The sequence below is a fragment of the Sorghum bicolor genome, chromosome 10, assembly GCF_000003195.3.
Source record: "Sorghum bicolor cultivar BTx623 chromosome 10, Sorghum_bicolor_NCBIv3, whole genome shotgun sequence".
Classification (NCBI taxonomy): Eukaryota; Viridiplantae; Streptophyta; class Magnoliopsida; order Poales; family Poaceae; genus Sorghum; species Sorghum bicolor.
Window position 1 is genome coordinate 22,153,831 of NC_012879.2, and position 13,765 is coordinate 22,167,595.

Sequence of the window (13,765 nt, forward strand, 5' to 3'; positions counted from 1 at the left end):
GGTAAGACCCCGACCTTATCCTCAGCCAGCCACTCATCCGACCGTTGCAGCAGCCCAATCTCACGAGAAATTCAAGTGCGGGTAGGAAATAATTCCAGGTGCACACACTTTTGACCATTGGTCTGGGTGAACTCTAGTACCGAAAAATTTCCAGTGCGGGGCAACTAAATTTCCAGCCAAAACTCTCTGTTGCACGCACAAGACCATTGGGTGCGACTAGATCTAAGCTCAACCGGATTTCCAAGTAGGGCCATGAAAATATCCAGGTAGAGGAATGAAAATTCCAATCGGCCCCTCTCTGTTGCAAGCACATACACTAGAATATCCAGTAGGGTAGTGAATACCTCCGATCGACCCCTTACTGTTTGGGCATGACTACTAACTTGTTTTTCAACTAAAAACCTCCTTTTCAAGGTGCTAACTCTCCCATGAAGTACCAAAACAATTGAGCACTTAGGTTAGCATGTTCACAAATAATTTTAGTGCTTTCTCAAGTATTCTCACCATGTCACTAAGCGCAACAAATGTATGCAAGAGAGACTCACACTTAGTGGCACTAGATAACTATTGCAATTAAAGATTTCCCTTCTTTATAGTACGGTTATCTATTCTAAATCCACTCATACCCTCTAGATGTCTTGAGTGGCAAAACAAAATGGCCCTATTAAAAATAACTTTGCCCTAAGCCAATTTTGTTTTTCTCTTTCTTCTTTTCCAAGTTGGAGCACTTGAATATCATCTTTTGGTCACCTCCATCACCATGACCATCATCTAGCTCCATCCCTTGGTGTGTACCAACCTATCTTTGTATTTCACTCATGACAAAGGTTAGTACACAAAGGTTTCATCAATTATTCAAAACCAAACTAGGGCTTTCAACAAGGTACACATGATCATGAGCATAACAAGCATAAATTAGCCAGAAAGCAAACACTTAGGACATGAAATGATTGGATCCACATGGCATGATGCTCATGGAATGAAATGATGATGATCATGCTTATGTCATGCAAGAAAATAATGCAACCATAACACCGGGGTGTTACAACTTCATTGCCATACATGCAATGAAGATAATGACAAGTCAACTAAGGACAAGAAATAGAAAAAGGATGACAAAGAAGGTAAAAACATGGCATTCAAGAAGAAGAAGAAGAAGAAGAAGAAGAAGAAGAAGAAGAAGAAGAAGAAGGGACATGTCTTATGTATTGACTCTGATAGTGATCCTTCTTCAAGTGAAGATGAGATGACCCCCACCAAGCCTACAAGTATGGCCACAAAACAATGTAGATGGATTAGTTTTAACTTTCATCCTTATTTCTCTCCACGACCAAATAATAAATTTTTTACTAAAAATTAAATTCTTATATTAATTATCTAACCCTTAGTTTAACTCCCACACCTCCTCTTAATAGTTGTTCATCGCATTGTAAATCCAATTGTATCCAAGTTTACCATTTTTAAATACCAATAAGCCTACTAAGGATGAAAATGGAACGAAAATATGCCGAACAGAACCGCATCGTTTTCTATATTTAATCTGATCGAATTCGTATTTTCTTATCCGACTATACCGTTTTCGTTTTCGTATTTTAGATGTTTCATATTTTAAATGTAAAAGTAGAAAAATAGTGTAGACATTTTTCGACCGTTTCTACTTTTCTACTTTTAATTTGAAATATTTCGAATTCAAAATTTGGTTTAAACCGAATTTAGCCAACTACAACGGTCACACAGCCCAATTACAGTCTACTCACCATGCAGTTGTGTTCTTTCTGCTAGTGGTTAGCTGCCCTCTCTTTTATAGACACCCAGTCTCATCTCTTTTGACCTCACGACAATAACCTCTCAATTCGAGTTCATATTCCAACAACATTTAATTTTAGTTTACATTCTAAAATAGTATGTTAATTGCTACATCTAATTTCAATTCCTATTATCCTGCTAGTTATTAATTGTTTGTTCTAAGCTTATATTTATGTGTGGGCTATTGTATTAAATACCTAAGACTAAGGATCATATATTTTTTAATTATTATATGTACTTGAATTTGATCGTGTATGTACTTAGTCATGCACTTGGTACTACGGGTCGGTATTTCGTATCGACGTTGTTTGACATAATCCACTCAAATTGGTTTGTTTTCGAAATTCTCAATATTTCGTAAGTTCATGTTCGTTTTTGTGTCTGACTTTACTATCTTCGTTTTCATATTTCAAATGTAGAAGTAGAAAACAATTTAGAAATTTTTCGACCGTTTTCATCCCTAGAGCCTACAATTAGTGATGCTAGTTGTAATTATTATGGGTCTAAAATTTGACGAAACGAACGAGAATGGCACTTCATATAATTTAAATAATTGGAGAAATAAATTCAAATGGTACCATTACTACTTATAGGCCTTGTTTAGTTCAAGATTCCTCGTCACATCGAATTTTGTGGCACATGCATGAAACATTAAATATAATCGAAAACAAAAACTAATTACACAGTTTAGTTGTAAATCAATCTTTTGATCCTAATTATTCTATGATTGGATAATATTTGTCACGAACAAACGAAAATGCGAAAACTTTTCACTTTTCGGAAAAAGGGCCATAATCGAAAAACGAGAGAAAATTGCAACCGGTTAAGGCCCTGTTTAGATTGGGAACGAAAATTTTTTGGGTGTCACATCGGATGTGTCGGAAGGATGTCGGGAGGAGTTTTTAGAAACTAATAAAAAAACAAATTATATAGCTCGTCAGGAAACTGCAAGACAAATTTATTAAGCATAATTAATCTGTCATTAGCATATGTGGGTTACTGTAGCACTTAAGGCTAATCATGGAGTAACTAGGCTTAAAAGATTCGTCTCGCGATTCTTAACTAAACTGTGTAGTTAGTTTATTTTTTTATCTACATTTAATGTTCCATGCATGTGTCCAAAGATTCGATGGGATGGATGAAAAATTTTTGGGTAGGAAACTAAACAGGGCCTAAAGCTACCGATGTCCATTAATGCCCAAACTTACCAATCAGAAACTTTTTTTTTAGAATTACCAAAATTAGAAACTGGTCAACTGGGGATTGGCAACCGGGCTCTCCTTCCCAATTGGTCCCCATGCGATTTGCTTGTCCGCCATGGGAGGCTAGCTCAAGCCTCTTCCTCAGAGTTGATAAATAGCCCGCCACTCTCGATCACTTGTCACTAGACTACACCGCGCCCATGCCGGTGTGGTCGCCTAGCTCGTGATCCTGTTCTCCTGGCCACAAGTTGCGGTTCGGTTGGTGCTCCTCAATCTTGGATCTTCCGCTTCGCCTCCTTCCTGATCCGCGAATATTGTCGCTTATGGACTGGGCGTCCTGACGGCTTTCCTTCCTATCTTCTTGCAGGAGATCTCTGGTACGTCTGGCGCAGCCATCGGAACCCATACTTTGTCCTTGACTCAGTTGCGTGCTGGTTCCTCCTGTGGTTCCATGACATGTGCACGGGCCATGCTCGACGAAATGGGTTTGAGAAGTTATGTTACATGGTAGTCGCCGTCCTTGGGCTTGTCATGGTCGATTGAGAAGACTGGTATTGGTTCCTGAGCATGGCTGGGTCGGGGAAGACTGTTGTTTGGTTCAGGAGAGACCTCAGGATCCACGATAACCCGGCCTTGGCAGCTGCGGCGAAAGAGGGCTCTGTCCTCCCTCTCTTCATATGGTGTCCTGCTGACTACGAGCAGTATTACCCTGGAAGGTGCTCCCGGTGGTGGCTCAAGCAGTCCCTTGCCCACCTTGGGAAGTCACTAGAGTTGCTCGGGTGCCCACTCGTGCTGATCCGTGCGGAGGACAGCACTCTTGCAACTCTTTTGGAGTGCGTCCATTGCATCAGTGCCACTAGAGTCGTTTATAATCGTCTCTACGGTAACTTTACTAGCCTGTCTTATACAATTTTTCAGCACAATTACTTCTTTATTATTTTTTTCTCCTTGGAAGGATTTTATTTTGAAAGCTTTTGCATGATTCACTTGGTCCTTTGATTACATATTCAAAGCTTTCAGCCAGTTACAGTATGTAACTTTGTTAGTCTTAAAATGTTTCGACCTAATTGCATACATTGGACTGTGTTGTTTTTTCTCGAGCACATAAGAGAGCTTTGTATCTGTGTATAAAAGAGAGGGAAAAGGGGGAAAGAGTTCCATAAACCTCCTTACCCCACCTTGGAGGTATGATGAGGTTACAAGATAACATCCGAAATGATCACCTGTTATACAAACGAATATATGGACCCAACCAGAACAACAAAACCCACATTGAGCCCTCTGCATGACGAAGGAAAAGAAAAGAAGAAAACTCCTGCACCTTTCAAGATCCAGCATTACACCACAGCCTCATCTCCACTTTGAAGAAGTGCTGGGAAAGAGACATCTATTCCTGTGATTCCACTTGGTCAAAGCCACTTTGAAACCCTGTTCCTTGGGCCTTGCCAATTTTTGACTTGCTTTTGTCCACCACTCTGCAAAGCTTTTTTTTTTTCATTACGTCTAGGCACCATTAGCTCCAGATCAAGAGGGTCCAGCAAATGTGTTAATCTCAAGGTGATACAAGTGAAACAGTTTGCAGAGTTCTAGCTCCAAAACTTTGGTATTTAACACTGCAGCTCACATTAGTTGTGGTTTACCATCTTCTACTAAACATGAAATTCCTAGGTAGAAAATTTTCCTTGTTTAACCACTTGCTTATCATAGTGTTACGGCGCCTGGCCTTGCTGCGGAGGAAGTAGGAAGGAGAGACGGGGGAGTGTTGGCGTAGGGGTTTGCGGCGAGCTGGAGCCGTGATCTGCTATTTGCGGCAACGGAGGGGACGAGGAACAGGAGCGCCAGGCGCCTAAGGGAGATAAGAATATCTCAATCCCAGGCTGACCTTCTATTATTCCATATGGTTAGCCTTTATAGGCATTACAAGACCTGCCAATAATATGGCTAACCGACTCCACAAGTCCTGGACTCCTAAAACAACTCTTAACCAACCAATCTAACTTAACTTAGACTCTAACTCTTCCTGCTATCCGACTCTGTAGACACAGCTCATGCATGTGCGCCTAGAATTAGGACTCCCAATCATGACCTGACCGCATGCTGGGATTAGCCACGCTGCCTACGATGATAGGTCTTACCGACCATAACACATAGACTTCAGTTGAAATACATTAGTAAGTGCTATATTTCACTTATATCTGCATAGTATGTAGAAGATCAAAATTTATAGTTAAAGCAAGCAAGTGATAAAAAATGTAAACAGTAATCTAGCATTAGTCTTTCCTAATTTTAACATGATAGAAGTCAGGAAGCGGTTTTTCTTAAAAATCTAAATGTACAACATTGGATTGAGCAATTAGGCCAATGAACAATGACTGAGCTCCATGTAATCAAGTTCAGGAGGTCACATGATGAAAGTCTTATTGAAACAAATAAGTACACTACCAGGGCCCTATGGTCCCCAGTTCTATATTGGAACTCTGACATTTCCTAGAGCTGTTGAACTTTGATATTCTTAAACCCAATTCCATCCCTTGTGTGATTGCATGTCTTCTCCATTGGACTTGAACCAATATATGATTCCTATTAAGAAATAAGTTTATTAATAATCATTGGTCTGCGACAGTTTCTGTGCTGCACTATCCATTGCTCTACCCATTTGCCACTTACAATTTTTTCTGCTTCAGTTCCCTTGTGATGCCTTTTTATTCTTTCCTACACTGTAGACCCTATTTCACTTGTGCTTGACGACAAAATCAAGAATGAGCTTTCAGCCCATGGCATATCTGTCCAAAGTTTCAATGGTGATCTACTTTACGAGCCGTGGGATGTTTATGATGAGAATGGGCAGGCATTTACATCCTTTAACAAGTACTGGGAGAAATGCATGAATGTTCCTATTGAGATATCACAATATCTTGCACCTACGAGGCTGGTGGCAGCGCCAGGTAACTTTTTGCCATAGCATCATTTTCTCTTCTTGAACATCTGTACAATTTCTTATTCCTCTGCACTACATTGAAATTTTCTTTTTAGTTTTGGTTCCTCATATAATTTCTAGAATGGCTTGAGTTAGTTGTTTGCTCCAAAGTACTATTCATTCGAGTATTCCACATTTCAATTTTAGTGATTGCTCCTCTAACTATTTGGATTTAATGTCTCTCCAGTCAACAAATCAGCATACTTCTGCTTTAATTTTAATAATTTGGTGTAAAATTCAGGTCTAGCGAATGTTCGCTGTTGTTCAATTGATGATCTAGGTCTTGAATCTAGTAAGGATGTGGAATCAAGCAATGCTTTGCTAAGCAGGGCCTGGTCTCCTGGCTGGCGCAATGCAGAGAATATGCTTGAGGAATTTTTGTCATGTGGTCTCCTAGAATATTCAAAACACGGTATGAAGGTTGGGGGAACTACAACGTCATTATTGTCACCATATCTCCATTTCGGGGAGTTGAGTGTAAGGAAGGTTTATCAACTTGTTACAATGCATCATGTCAAGTGGCAAAATGAAGGAAAATCTGAAGCTGAGGAGAGTGTTCGATTGTTCCTAAGATCAATTGGTTTTCGGGAATATTCACGGTACTTATGTTTTAACTTCCCATTCACGCACGAGAGATCATTTCTGGGTAACTTGAAGCATTATCCCTGGCTATTGGATGAGGACCGTTTCAAATCTTGGAGACAGGGAATGACTGGATACCCATTAGTAGATGCTGGCATGAGAGAACTCTGGGCTACTGGTTGGACACATAATCGGATAAGAGTGATTGTTTCAAGTTTCGCTGTAAAATGTCTACAGATACCCTGGATTTGGGGAATGAAGTACTTTTGGGATGTGCTTCTGGATGCAGACCTAGAAAGTGATATTCTTGGTTGGCAGTATATATCTGGGAGTTTGCCTGATGGACATGAGCTCAGCCGTCTTGATAATCCAGAGGTATGGAATTACAAGAAGAATGCATTTTAGCTCCAAATCTTACTTGAACTATTAGTTGATGTGAGCCTCTGTCAACTCATAGACTCACTGCTGTTACTTGATTACACAAGAATACACAAAGACTCGAGTGTTTTGGCGCTGCAAAGATGCAGCTTTTGTTGCTGCCTGTTATTTATAACTGAAATGTTTACAAGAAAGAGTCATGCTCAAGTAACTAACAGTTGGCCATAGTGGCTCCTAGAAACTATAGCTCACGACTTAGGCAACTGACCCACTAACCAACTACCCTTATGCCTGGAAACAGGATAATACTAACTCTGAACAAAGACTCGGGCTCTGAACAAAAGACTTGACACTAACCTACTGGTTATGCAGGGATTACTTCCAACAGTTCAACCTGATTGATCACATAAAGTTAACTTATACACAACACAAGTTTAAATGAGGAACTTCAGTTCATGACATAATTCATGGATTTACCTTTTGTGATGATTGCTTGCACTACTCTTTTCTGAAAAAAATGCTGTCACTATAGGTTCTTACTAAATATTGTTCATTTGTTAACAGCCCTTCACAGATTTTTATAGTCGCCTACTCCATCCTGTCTAAAATACTTGATACATTTGGTTTTGCATAGTATTTATTTAATGCCTATCTTTGACCACTAGTTTATTATAGAAAATATTGTAAGATCCTTGAAATTTAAGTTGTTTGCAAATTATTATGAAATACAATTCTAGATAGATAATTTACATGTTTCTATACTACATAATATAATTATTATTGATGTTTGTAATTTTTATGGTTTGACAAAATGTTTTCCTAATTGACATGTTTTTGTCATTGGAATGAGTACCAGTTTTTAATTATTTTTGGTAAACGCTTTGTTCTGGGGATTAACTTATTTATACAAAAGAGGTCCTGATTGGCCTTTTTTTATGTGAAAGTAGGTTCAGGGTCAAAAGTACGATCCAGATGGTGAATATGTAAGAACTTGGATTCCTGAACTTGCTAGAATGCCAACAGAATGGATCCATTGTCCATGGAGTGCTCCTAACTCTATATTACAAGTTGCTGGAGTTGAGTTGGGCTTTAACTACCCTAAGCCCATAGTAGAACTTCATATGGCGCGGGAATGCTTAGATGACGCCATCTCCACAATGTGGCAACTGGACACAGCTGCAAAACTTGCTGCACTAGATGGTGAAGTTGTGGACGACAATCTGAATAATATCAGGAGTTTTGATATCCCAAAGGTTGTTTTGAAGAAGAAATTATCTCCAAGCACTTCATCGATGAACAAAAGGGTGCTGTCTACTAATGGCAAGAACGAAAAGTCACAGCCTACTGAAGTGAAGGCCCCGTACAAACAGATTATTCGAGATGATATGATCAATGCCTCAAACATGGATGACACCGGCTCTACTGCTAACTTGCAAGTGACAAGGAAAAGATCTCGCAGTGATAGTGCTTTCAATGTTCCGTCATCTTCATCCTCACTAGTCATGGAATCACGGATTCATGATAATGACAGTTGTTCTGTTCGGTATTCAGGCTACCTCCAGCAGACAGCAGACAGGGATGACACTGATAAGGTAATTTGGATTATCTTTGCATAGAAACAATAATTTCATCTTTCCCTCAAAAAAAAAAAGAAAAAAGAAACAACAATCTCATAGGAAAGTTCATATGAATTGCCATATTGTCCAGTTTTCCAAAAGGTAAGTAAGCATCTGATATGGGTTTTAAAAACAAAGAGCAAACATCCAGTTAGGACATCATTGCACGCCATAGAAGTTGACCTCTTAATGGACTAGTTTTAACTGATGTAGAATACGCTACATGAAGAACAAAAATATGTAGCTGAACTTTAGGCCGAAGAACACAATCAAGTAATTTGTCTGATTGTTCTTTAAAGGTGGATAGCAGATTGACTTGACAGGTTCTGTAGAAATAAATAACGTTCAAAAAAGTCATTCAGGTGCCACTGCTTGGCATGCGTCGAAGTCATGCACATGAGCACATCAATCGACCTATGATGCCAAATCCACATGGGGTTCAATGATTTGTGATACTTTGCTATGTCTTGCTTTATTTTGTGACAGAGCTGTAAACCTGTACAACCCTGAAAGAGTCAAAATTAATAGCATTTGGTCAAGGAAAAACCTTGAAAAATGTTGAGAACTCCTTTAAATGTAGAGTAAATTTGACAAAACTACAATAATTTGTACGATCTTCTATAAAACAAAAATGCCCAGGTATCCTTCACAATTTGCTCCACACAAAAATTGAAAACCCTCTTGGGACCAGTTCTAGTTTGGTGTTACTAGGGAGACAAGATGTTATTCAAAAATAAACTAATTTAGAAGTTATTATTTTTTGATACTTATTAGTTATTAGGTGCGGATTGTTGTTTTTGGCAATTTACTCAAAAATGTAATCAATTACCAGAGCACATAACACCAGTCTGATTTAACCATTTCTAGGGCCTAAAAAATGCGGATGATCCCATCCTATATTTGTATATTTATTATTTCTTATTGCATGTGTTCAAAATACTATTTTGGGGAATGATAATATATTCCTATAGACATCTGAATCACTACTTACAGGTTGAAGATAACGACAGTGAAGATAGTGGTACGAGCATCTCTAGGCCATCCAAGAGACCTGCTTAGCACTAGCGCATTGAAGATGTTGCAAATCTCTGATGGGAACTATTTGCCGTCACATGTAATTTTTTGGGTGCTTTTTTATTGATCATGTAAAAGTTATTCTGTAATTTATAACTAGTTTGACACCGCCAACCCTTACTCCGATAGGAGGCAACTTTTGTTTGATTGAAGTACATTGCTCACTGACATGCCATAGTTTGGGGCCGCTGCTTAACTGTCTTTATTTAGCCTCGTTTAAATGGCTACCAAGCCAACGGTCCATGTTGGGAGTATCAGCTTACAAGATAGTTCAAAGCATTTAGGCCAAGGGTTTGATCATCACAGTTGGATCAATTGGATGTTCGGCCTTCAGTGTTTACGAGGAGTGATTCGGTTAGAGCTGAAGGTCTGAGTTGAGTCTTGGGGTTAAAACCTTGTTTTGTTTTCTATTTGACGCAAGTGTGCGTTTAAACTCTGTATGAACCTGAAGTTGTTGCTTTCTGAAATACAAAAGCAGGGGAAATCTTTCATTAAAAAATTTGCAAATTGGATACTGTAATATTTTCCTTTGTATTTGACAAATATTGTTCAATCATGAACTAAATAGGCTCAAAAGATTCGTCTCGCAAATTACAGACAAATTATGCAATTAGTTATTTCTTTTATTTATATTTAATGCTTTATGCATGTATCGTAAGATTCGATGTGACGGGAAATTTGAAAAATTTTGTAAAATTTTTTGGAAACTAAACAAGGCTGAACAATTACTTGGGCCTTATTTAGTTTGTAAAAAGAAAAATTTTTGGGTACTATAATACATTTGAAACTATATCGATTCGTGTCTGGACTAATTAGTCTTAAAAGATTGTCTCACAAAATACATATAACTTGTGCAATTAGTTATTTTTTAATCTATATTTAATACTTCATCCATGTATGCAAATATTCAATGTGTTTGGGCGAAAAGTTTTTTAGGTGGGAACTAAACAGGGTTTTAGCTTCTACTACATCCGGTCTATTTTATTAGACGCACATTGTATATCAAATTTAAACTTTAAAAACTTTGACTAATAATTAGACTAATAATTATTATAATACAAACTATAATATAATATAATATAATATAATATAATATAATATAATATAATATAATATAATATAATATAATATAATATAATATAATATAATATAATATAATATAATATAATATAATATAATATAATATAATATAATATAATATAATATAATATAATATAATATAATATAATATAATATAATATAATATAATATAATATAATATAATATAATATAATATAAATGAATGGTTAAATTGTAATCTAGAAGATCGTGTCATTCTAACTTGCACCAAATAAAATGGATCATAGTATAATCTATTTTTTAATGCTCCAAACCATCTCATCATGAGCTCTAAATACTTTATTTCAGTTTCTCATATTCTAAGATATCTCTGAAAATTTTTTCTGAAAATTTTTAGAGCTTTCGGAGTTTTTTTAGCGTAAATAATAATTATGGACTTTTCTAAAATTATTTTATCGACAAAAATAATTAATTCTGAAAATAATTAATCTTCTATTTTACCTCAACCCAACGCTCAAGTTCGTCATGATCTCAAAGGCCAATGCATTTATTTACTAATAGGCTTAAATGTTTATTAAGACTTATAAGTAAAGATGGACGGCGCAACATCAATTAATATCTTATCGCTAGTTAACATAGAGGTGGAGAGTTTTTATCTCTGTATATATACTCCCTCTATACCCATAATTCTTGACGTTTAAGACATAATTGTAGTAACCAAGGAGTGATTAAGTAGAGGTTAGTTTTCTATGTCTACTCCTAAATATGATTACGGGTGTTTTTATACGAGGAAGCAAACTAGCTCAGCTGGCTAGTATGCGAAAGCTAAAGTAGCGGGGCTCTGGTTCGATCCCTGGTGGCCATGGTGGGCGCATACGCTAGGCTGGGCGTGGACAACCTGGTGGGCGTGGCTTGGCGCATGCAAGCGGAATCCCTAGTGACCACTCATTTTTGCCAGGGGTAAATAGGTCCGACAGGTATCATGCATGGCCAGAACCTCAAGTTTTCTAAAAATGCTCAAATTGTGTAGAATGTCAATTAAAATGGGTATGGAGCTGAGGAAGTATAACACTAGACAAACCACACCAAAAGTCTCTAATTTATGAAATCCCTTTTAGTAAATTAGATTAGATTTTTCTCCTTCTCACACTGCTGCCCGTCGGAACGCCGCCGTCCGTGCCTGTTCCCCTTCTACCCAACAAAAAGACCGGTTGAAATCTCGTTGGATGCCCGAGGTGGCCACGTGAAGCATTTACTGCTAACTTCGTTGTACTGGTTTGGTCAGGCGGCCAAGCCAAGTGCTGACTGCACGTAGGAACGAATCCACCAACGTGAGTCTTTGCCTTTTGGTTTATCTTTTCTTTTTCAATCAATTCTTTATTCCTTGCTTTAACTTAGAACATGGCTAACAGCTTTGATTATATCTACCACCGCCATGCAAGCGTCCCTAGCCGCTTGTCCGTCTTAAGGCCAAGCAAGCTCGCTCCTATGTCTATCTGTTTATCACCATGACCAGAGCATGCTACGGATGACATATATATGCATGGTAATAGTCTTGTGAAATTCTTCCACCGTTTATTTTTTCGTCAGCTATATATCTTTTTGACTTGTAAAACTTCCGTTCAAATACATATACTTGTCAAAGTTAATATGTTCACGCCTTTTTAACCCGTAGCTCAAATTTCACTTGATCTTGTTGCAGTAGTTTTGTAGCAATGTAATCTCTATGTGTTAATACGAACGATCATTCTATCACTATATGTGTTAGTACGAACGATCATTCTATCACATGGCTATGAATTTCATAATTGAAATATTAACTTAGTTAACTTGCATGTATCTAGTTTTCTAATTAAAACAATATAGATGTCACAATTTGTCATTTTATATGAAAATATTTATATGGTTTAATTAAATGCTATCACCAATCTGTTTTTATATTATAATTTGTTTAGCCTGAATCCACGCCACATACAGTTCGAGTAGGTGCTCTCACATGTCCTTTTATTTTGCAAAGTAATGTTTAACTTGCTTAATAATTAAAATCCACATATATATATCTTTGTAATTTATAAATAAAATATTAATATGATTAGTTACTTTCACATACACTTTTTCTTTTGCAAAGATAAAATTTAACTTTGTTCAATTATATGACATTGTTTACAAGCAAAATAAAATATGATTAAATTTACTTTAGTTTTCTAATCTCGAATATAATTTGACTTCCATTTTGATATTTCTCTACAATATGTTATACATGCTTTTATATTGTTAAAATAAATGAAACTCATAGTTTTTTTTTCTCGTAAAGTAAATCTTGTGGTACTCGTTTAGTTGTCATTGTAGCTCTCGTTAGCGTGCTTTTTACGTCTCTATGCTCGTAGCAATGCATAGATTAATTTTCAAATCTTTTTATTGATTGGTGTACTGTTCTAATCATAGCTTTGTTTGCTTTGTGTATGTTTGGCTCTGGTTTGCTTGTGTGTTGCTATTCGATGATCGAGAATAGACGGTGACCAGTACTTCAGTGATCAAGATCAGTCCCTTGACGACCAACAAGATCAGCAAGAATAGCAGAAAACGCTTTGATCAAGGCAAGTATAGCATTGGGTTTTCTCTCAGTGACCATGATATTGTGACTTGATTAATGTTTAAGCAACAAACGACAAAAATGATGTTTTAGCAACTTGAGGATTTGTCTCCAAGTGAACACCGGGATTGACAGTGTAACCATTAGGGCTATTATGGCTCTGGCTTTAGCTCAGTATGAAGACCTTTTCTAGCTTGTTAGAGGTTACCCACAAGGGCACTAGAGGGGCTTGCCGTTTTGGGTACAGTGCAGCCTCTGTCCTTATGTGTATAGGTTGCACGTCATTGTGCCATTCGGAAGGGGATCTCTATATCTACGTGCCAATTAGAATCTCTTGCAGCCCTAACTTGTTAGATGAACTTTTGAAAGGCTTCTAGTGACACAAAAAATTGATCCTTGTGCAACACACTCGATGGCTCTCAGAGGGTGTCTAGAAGCTAGAGTTCTGGACCTCCTAAGCCTCAAGGCACGAGCTGAA

General features: G+C 37.4%; 1 protein-coding gene across 1 annotated transcript; it reads left to right on the plus strand.

Moving 5' to 3' along the window:
- On the plus strand, window positions 3,036-10,134 carry LOC8078292 (cryptochrome-1). The gene is made up of 6 exons (XM_002436943.2): window positions 3,036-3,266; window positions 3,376-3,891; window positions 5,732-5,953; window positions 6,227-6,942; window positions 7,893-8,537; window positions 9,555-10,134. Exons 2-6 carry the CDS (start codon window positions 3,576-3,578, stop codon window positions 9,618-9,620), a joined length of 1,965 nt encoding a protein of 654 aa, XP_002436988.1. The 5' UTR covers window positions 3,036-3,266; window positions 3,376-3,575; the 3' UTR covers window positions 9,621-10,134.